The 9066-nt window shown below is 42.8% G+C and overlaps 1 protein-coding gene across 1 annotated transcript in view; it reads right to left on the minus strand.

Annotated features, from left to right (window-relative positions):
* Positions 1 to 9066, minus strand: part of LOC111953408 (A-type potassium channel modulatory protein DPP6-like) — a 212706-nt gene that overhangs the window by 26658 nt on the left and 176982 nt on the right. Inside the window, 4 exon segments of the mRNA XM_070435603.1 lie at positions 3573 to 3654; positions 4173 to 4225; positions 5692 to 5766; positions 6216 to 6310. Of these exon segments, the coding sequence (XP_070291704.1) occupies positions 3573 to 3654; positions 4173 to 4225; positions 5692 to 5766; positions 6216 to 6310 (305 nt within the window).

Here is a 9066-nt window from a genome sequence, read left to right on the forward strand (position 1 = left end):
AGCCGTCGTCATCGACCTGGCCAAGGCTTTCGACTCTGTCAATCACCATATTCTTATCGGCAGACTCAGTAGCCTCGGTTTTTTATCTTGGCCAGGTCGCAGTTGCAAATGAGAACTTGTTCTCAACTAGCCTACCTGGTTAAATAAAGGTGAAAAAAATAAAAAAATAAAAAAATGAATATTGTGCAGCAATATTGGCTTGTTTGACAAGCCACAATATAGCAGGCCTTGTTGAATACAATCAAAAACACATATCGCGTGTGTTGGAGTTCCCAGTCACCTGCCAACATGGCAGTCATGTTTACTACCTGCACAATCTAGTAAATAGCCTCAACTTACCCTTCTGCCTTCTCGCTATTGGATTATACTTTCATCATGTCACGGACATAATATTGTCTCCATATTACTGCATGTCTAAGTATTTATTGATAACGCCGGCTCAGGAGAGAGAAAGAGAGAGAAAGGACAGAGAAAGAAGGAGATCAAGAGAGAGAAAGAATGTACTGCATAATGAATCCTTTACCTCACCACATTGAACACCAATATTGTACATCAATACAAGTCCTAATTGCAGATTGATCCTTTACTGGGCTACAGCATTGCCCTCCTCTCTGTCCACTGTTAGTAGTAGCATATTATAGTTCCTCTTCACACATTACAGATTCTCTACCCACAAAAAAAACTTTAAAACCTCTATCTGCCATATCAAATCAATGACGACAAAATATAATGCTCATGTTATTAAAGGCTCTTAACGGGTCGGTTTCAGTTGCAGAGCTCGTAGGGCTTATATTGAAATCAATAGAAGGTAACTAAGGATAGCTCAATAACTTTGGCCTTGAGCTTTCCGTTGGTTCACGTGTAATCTCTGTTACTGACATGGACTGAATCATGCTATGTAAACACAGTCTGAAAGATATTCTCTTTTAAATAAAGAAATACTTCAACAATAGGCGATGATATGGTATGTTCCCTTTCCTTGCAGCAGTTAAGGCAATGCAATAGCATCACAATGCCCCCCCCCCCCCAAAAGAAGGTATAACCCAGTTCCTACCTTTCCTCTGCCTCATTTTGTGTCTTGACCTTGTGCTATCTTGCAGACAAAGGGGGGGGGGGGGGGGGGGGGGGGGCAATGTTCCTTATGTGGCTAGGTAGGCCAGGGGAACACAGGTGTGTTTGAATTCACCTCTGTGCAGATGGACTGAGGGCCCAGTTTTACAACAGGATCTAGCCCAGGGCAGAGAGTAACACGGTGAGCTTGGCCCACTTCTGAAGGAGGTAGAAACACTGCCCAAGTTACCTCCCATTAGGGCTGGGCGATATGGCCAAAATTTCATATCGCGGTATTTGAAAAAAAGTAGACGGTGTGACAGTATTTCATGTTTATGAATAATAAAAGTTCTAAATTTGCTATATGAGTAGTGCGTGACCTTAGGGTGGCAATACATACATTCTAAGTGATTTCAATTGGTCTTTCTCCATTATGATTGTTTTATACTGTTCAATTCAACCAAAAAGAATTTTCAACATTTTCATCAATTTCTGCACTCATTTGAGATCATTTCCACACTGCCACGTAGGGCTACACAATATGGGCAAAAACACTAGGCCTCACTTTTAACCAAATGTTGCAATTGCAATTTGACTTGCAATTTAGAGCAAAACACTTGGGTGAACTGTTGGAATCATTGGAAATAGAATGATTGTTTTAATTCTAGTTAGTATTAGTTAGTAGTTAGTGGGCACTTTGAATACAGTGTTGTTTGACACGACAACAAATTAAAAGGCCAGGGAGGAGTTGTGACAGGGTAGGAACCAAAGTGTTGACAAGTGTTTCCTAGGGGACCCAATAATCTTTAGCTACATTGAATGTTTTCTCTTAGCTACTTCAAGTAGTTAACATATTCATGCTTCGCACTTTCCTCTTTGATTTAGAAGATACTGTTGCACAAACATGCTGATTTAGGTCTACACCATCGCTGGCGTTATCAGGCTGTATAGCTAATTACGTTTGCTCTAAATTTGTACATTTATTAGCTCGCTAGCTAGTGATCAGCGGCTAACAAGATTTAGGCCTAACTAGCTAAGGAAAGATAACCTAGCAGTTTGCAGATGTAAGAAACACAAACTAATAGTGTAACTATAGAACACTTTTGGATTTATATTAAGAAGCAAAGTAAAAACAGCATCATTGTCATCAACATTGTTGCATGTGCTGCATTAACCACAAGCATTTCGCTACACCCGCAATAACAACATTTGATTTGATTTGAGCCTGAACTCAAGTGTCTCGTGGTTGAGGAACAACAAAGGTGCTCCTTGAGTGATGGGGGCAGTGACAGTTCTGTGTGAAAAGCGGCATGGAAAGAGAGAGAGCGGAGAGAGATGACTCAAGTAGCGAAGTAAAGTATAAAAATGAACGTTACACACGGCGTATCCCATTTAACAAACCAAACATTCGTTATAAAAGGTAAAGTGAAATCCCAAACCGGTCCGTGCATCAAATGTGGTATACCGCCCAGCCCTACCTCCCATATACACACACAGAGTCTGGGGAGATGTGTGATCATATTGTGGGCTGGTTGACAACTCTGGAGATTAGCCTCACAAAGAGAGAAAAGTAGGGCGAAGGAGGGGGAGAAAGAGCGAGGGAGACAGGGAGGGAGGGAGAGGAAGGTAGAGAGCAAGCAAAGCTCAGCGTCTCAGTAGGGGATTCAACTCCAATTTAAAGGAAGAGGACCACTTACTGCTAAAGCTGGAGTTATATGAACAGTGTTCATCCACACAGACAGAGCTGCCTGTCCTCTGAACAATGTGTATTTAACCCGATTCTACTACTTTTCGACATGGGACAAGAAAGCTGTGTGTGTTTGTGTGTGTTAAAGAGAGGATCAAGAGGGGAGGGGCTTAAGAAATTAAAGAGAGGATCAAGAGGGGAGGGGCTTGAGAAGTTTGATAACAGATGGGCTGATGTTAGTGTGTGTGTATGTGTGTGTGTGTGTGTGTGTGTGCGGGCGCATAATATACACACATGCGAGAGAGAGAGGAGAGAGGAGCGTTCACATATTATATGAACGCATGTCGGCAGACACCTTCCTCTCCCGCCCATGCATCCTACCGTTGACAACAAGCATCACAGCTCAGAGGGCAAGCATCTGTTGGTGGGAGGGGAGCTCCTTAATATGAAAGCGACTGTTGGAATCAGGGCTGTTTGATGATTAATACTGGAAGAGAGTGTGTGATATCAATCCAGTGACTTCACTAATTAATCCGCTGAGGAGATTACAGGTAATTAATTGCATTGTGCTGGAGGATGTAATCACTCACAGTCTGTCTGCTCCGAGAACCACTAGACTGATGCTTATTAATGTTCTCTCGGTGGCTAGACTGCCTGGTAGCTTGTGATAGTTTAACAGACATACATGGCCATAGGAAAGGTCATTGATACAGTGCATTCCTATTGTACTCTCAGTTTAGAATACATTATAACATGGTTTGCCAAATAGGAGTGACATTGGGGTATGGAGTATGGGTGAGACAGAGAGGGTGCTGCTGGGAGTTGTAGTTCTTACCAGCTGCTGGCCCGTGGGTCCCCAGCCTGCGTACTGCAGTTGGGCGTTCCGCACCTCTGGAGGGTTCAGGTTCCATGTCTCCCTGCAGCACAGAGGAGAGACCACATTCAGACTACACACACCCACACTACATACTTTTTATTTAACCTTTATTTAACAACACACACCTTTAACTGCCCCTCATTAAATGACTGAGCACCTTCTTTAAAAATAACATCTTACTTAGTGGATCCTCAAACCACAGCATTATAAAAAAAACTCCAGTGAACCACACCAGCAGCCTGCTCTGCTCCTGCCCAGATATACCAGTGTCGTACAGATTAGCACAAGAGGTTTACGAGCACCTATAAATACTGGTGCTTTATATATCGCTGCCACTTTCTGTTCATTTAGAAAAGTGCTGTGTGCTGCAGGACAGAAAATTAGAGGTGTCACAGGCCCTTTGTCTTAGTCTGGAGGTGAGGATGGACGAGGTCATCAAGTCCCCTGGCCTGCAGTTCTCCTCGTTTTCACTGGGTGGCAGCTCAGAGACTTGACTGACTGGGCCGAAGAGAGGAGAGGAGAGTGGAGGGGAAGCATTGGTTGGTTTCAGCTACTTACGGAGTCTCCAGGCTGCAGATGATGTAGAAGGCAGTGAACGAGTGCTGGTACACCTAGAAGAAAAATGATTGAAGACTATCATGAGGTACTTGGCCATTGAACCATGTTTTAGTAGCTAACTATCATCAGAATGTATATGCATTTGGTTGGGAGGTAATATTGTATTCTACAAAGTCATTCTGTATTTGCTCAAATGTAATATTCCTTGTCAATGAGTCACTAAGTCCAGGGCACAAATGCAGTGTTCATAATATCATATATGCCATTTAGCAGACCCTTTTATCCAAAGAGACTTATAGTCAGTCATACATGCATACATTCTTCGTATGGTTGGCCCCAGTGGGAATCATGTCTGCACTGCATTCTACTAGCAGGCCCTGGACTGAGAGATGACATGTAGAATGCTTCTTAATGTAGCAGGAGATAAGTATGGACCACTTGTTACAGTAGTCCGTCTGAATACCCCCCTCAGAGTTGGGGGAGAGAAAGAGAGGGATTGACAAGCGAGAAAGAGAGAGATAGAGAAAGAGATCGAGAAAGAGAGGGGGGGGCTTCTATGAAGGGCAAGCAGCAGCATGACATATGGAGAGAGTGCAATGACAGCCGGGGGACGGAGCTGTCATCTACCAGGGCTATGGAGGGATGATTAAAATAACAAATGCACTGTCTAACACACACACACACACACACACACACACACACACACACACACACACACACACACACACACACACACACACACACACACACACACACACACACACACACACACACACACACACACACACACACACACACACACACACACACACACACACACACACACTTGAATTAGTGCCTCCCTGCTGTGCCATTACACGTTCCCAGTCTTGCACCTTTGGGAACAGTTCACTGTTCCTGATACCACACTGTTCCTGATATATATGGCAAGGTTAACCCAGGTCTACACCTTTTCCTCCCTACTCTAACAGTGTCTACTCTCTCTCTGTGTCTTTCTGAGCCAATGGGATTCTATTCCCTGACATACTGATTATTTTTCAGACTCTGTGTCCTGGATCTCACATTGCAGTAATCTTCCAGCTGAGTTAGATACCTGAGCCATTACATAATGCAGTAACCGCTGTAGCAGAAAAACCTCCCACCCCTCTCTTTATCCTTTCCTCCCCTCCCTCTCTCACACTCTTGCTACCCCAAATATCTCTACTCTCAGCCTTGCCCCATTCCCTCCATTTGTTTTCCCATTCCCTCCCTTTGTTTTCCCATTCCTTCCTCATCCCCCTTTCTCAGCTGTGTTATGGTGTTTGTTTGTGTTTTGGCCCCTCTCTGAAGAGCTCAGTTCCACTCAGCTGTTTTCTCTCTATAGTGGCTGAGAAGTAGCGGGGTGCGACAGACCTCTATCCGGACGCCATGATTACTTTTCTCCCCCACCGCCTCGCCACGTTTCCCCTCAGAGCCCGCTGAAGTATGTGCCTGTCATTCTGCTAATTCAAAAAACAAGCAAACAAATGAAGGAGCTCACTCGTGCCATGTTGTAGGCGAGCAGCACATGCTTCATGTCAGGAGACACTTCATACTTGCTGGCTTTGTACATTTCCTGAAAAGCAGAGAGAGAGAAAACACAAAAGATGAGACCTTTAACCATGCGTAGTGTTTTTTCATTAAGGCGATCCTTAAATGACTGCATTTGACGGATTGCTCGGCGCGGACTTGGTCGGCAGACGCATTAATCTTGTCGCGGCTCTTTCTGATTTCGGAGGGACGAACATACTGTGCGTTGTCACCTCGGCCGTTTCAACACTGACGTTGCATTTTCATCAAAAACATTTGATGCGTAGCGAACCCAAATGATAACGAGCCAGATCAAACGATGTGCTAATGATGTATCGTTTCAGTAGGCTTCACAATAAGAGCTTTGGGTGCTTTGATATGCTGACGCAAAAAGAAAAGTTTGAATTCAATTCATGCAAAAACCACAGTCTGTTCTTTGGCCTATAGGGATGCATGCATCTATTGTGTAAATATGAGAAAGTTGGAGAGACTCACAAACTTTTTGTTGTGCACCAATACCGTCCTCTCGTATGTCTCCATGTTGAACCTGACAACATCCCCCTCACGTGTGCGATAGAGTAGCTCATTACCTGTACAACAGAGGGAGAGCAAAGAAACAGAGCAAGAAAGATTATTTCACAAATGCTAGATCAAGCTTTTCATAATGCCCGATAATAGTCCTATGTGCAATATCCTTGCGATCGTACGTAAGGTGGACACTTGCAAATATAAAATATCAGAGACAAAGTGTTTGGATTCAGAGTGATTCTGGGATTCTCTACATTGATGTCAGAAGTGGGATTCTCTACATTGATGTTAGAAGTGGGATTCTCTACATTGATGTTAGAAGTGGGATTTGCAGTGGGAGCAGTGGCGATCCGTCATTCAGGGCATTTGTGCTTGTCTGTTTTGCATGTTATTTTGGAATTAATACGTGTCACATATCAGTTTGCATACAATGTATGAATAATATATATAATTGTTTTCTTGAGTAAGGCAGCTCCAAAAGGCAGGTGTTTCAGCCTAACTCAGTGCTTTCTGTGGTGGTAGGGCAAGCCAGCAGAAAATATGGAGCTTTGTGCCGTGATTGGCTCAGTGTTCTGTCACTCATGGAGACTTTACGTCACTGCCAAGTGTAAGAGGAGACATTGAAAATTCTAGCCCTTCGGCTGTTGCCATAGAAGTGCCCATCCAAGAAGGTTCAAGGTCATTGGCTACAGATAAGATGACGTCAAATCACGTTATATGTACAGAGGCCTGGACTGATCATGTCAACATCATTCTTCCACAATCTTAGCTAGCAGTCATCATCATGAATCAAGTCGACAATCTACTGGCAAATCATTTTTAATCCTTGTCATATGAAGAGAAAAAATGAAGAGAAATTATAGATAAAACGTATCTGTGCTCATCGGCCATTGGACACAAACATTATACAACAAGTTGGAAATCGCAAATTCAACGAGTGGCTTGGAAGGAATCAGGGACAGTGGCTGTGTTCCCAAATCTGGGATTAAGGGGATATTTTCCAAGTTTAAAATGATAAACATTCAACATTGGCCATGCTGCCAATTAAGTATGATTTGTGTCACGCTCAAAACAACTGTTAACCTGGAGGACCGCCACGCCACCTTCCTATTCATGTGAGCCGAGCACAACAACGTGAGTACAAAAATATATTGTATGCTGCTTCATAAATGATGTAATTTGCCAGGGAGATATGTATACTGTAGCTAAGAAAGTAATACTACGTGTATGTTGTGTAGTAAGATGTTAGTAGTCTATGTATAATCACATTGATAATTTGGTCTATTTACCCCTATTAATTTCACCTACTGTTCTGACTGTTCTACTGTAGCCTAAAACCTGTTTTAGAGAAAGGTAATCATTGAATATTGTAAGAGCTTTCATTGTCTGCTTATATACCCCCTTTATTTATCCTACGGTTCTAACTTGGTGTACAGGGAGAGCCCGGTAAGAACGGCCCATGTTCTGAATTCTGTCACTGTACATTTCAAAAGTGCTAAACAAATAGTTATATTGACTACGTCTGTCCTAGCTCCTAGATTCTATACCAAACTCTCGAACAGGCTTCCAAGATGCTTTGAGTCGCAAAGGCCCGCTCCAGAGAGAGTAGAACATTGCAATAGAGAGATAAAAGTTGTTCTTATCTTCACAATGACTTTGCCCCTTATCGGACAAGGACGATTTAAGCCCATTTCTGAATGTTGTTTCAGTCAAGAGCCATGAGAGCTGAGAATATGGTTCTGGTTGAGTGTTAATTGGGGACAGATTGTTATTGGGAGCATCATTATCTGCTAGAATAACTAATTGTCCATAAGAGGTGACAAAATTACCATCATAATGACATTCATTCAAAAAAGTTTGTGTGAAAGAGTGACAATTCTGGGTTTTTAGAATTCACCGGCCAAATGCTGAGCGATATGCTATCGATAGCACTTCCCTTCACTTCAATATTCACAGCCGTATCAAGATGAAAGATGAAAAACTACCGCATTACTGTGGATCATTTTGCAATAGTAATGAACAACACTCAGGACGTTACATGCTCAATTGCTTCTCTCTGCACTTTAATATATTCCTATGACCTTGTTTAGCACACATATAAATGATCCTCTTTGCATTTTGAATGTATTCGTTTGATGTTCATTGTTCCAGTTAAAAGTGACCTTCTGTGTTCAGCGATTGGCTGTGTACTCTACACCTGACCTGTCCCCTCCCCAGGTTTATAGACAGGAGTCTCATTTTGCTCACTCCTCCGCTGGAGTTGTCATCGCTCCTGTCTCTGTCTTCTCTGTTTGGTCCCTCTTCTGTAATCACTCATTCCCTCTAGGACAGTTTGGGTCTGTCCTCATGTCCTATACAGTCTGCTATTCCACCTCCTGTAGTCTACCATTCAGACTCTGTCCTGAATATCTACCTCTTTTGCCTCACTCCATACCTACTTTACTTTTTCTATCCTTTGTATCAGCACATTTACATCATATCAATGTAAAGCACTTAAGAGCATCTAGGAAAGCATTCTATAAATCCAATCCAATCCTCTTGTATGCTATTACTTTTCCCTAGTTTGCATCCATGTAAAGCTAAACCTAAGGTAAGCTATCCTCTTTCCAACTCTTCTCCTCCTATCCTCTTTCCATCTCTTCTCCTCCTATCCTCTTTCCATCTCTTCTCCTCCTATATCCTCTTTCCAACTCTTCTCCTACTATCCTCTTTCCAACTCTTCTCCTACTATCCTCTTTCCAACTCTTCTCCTCCTATCCTCTTTCCATCTCTTCTCCTCCTATCCTCTTTCCAACTCTTCTCCTACTATCCTCTTTCC

The sequence above is a fragment of the Salvelinus sp. IW2-2015 genome, linkage group LG27 (genome assembly GCF_002910315.2).
Source record: "Salvelinus sp. IW2-2015 linkage group LG27, ASM291031v2, whole genome shotgun sequence".
Classification (NCBI taxonomy): Eukaryota; Metazoa; Chordata; class Actinopteri; order Salmoniformes; family Salmonidae; genus Salvelinus; species Salvelinus sp. IW2-2015.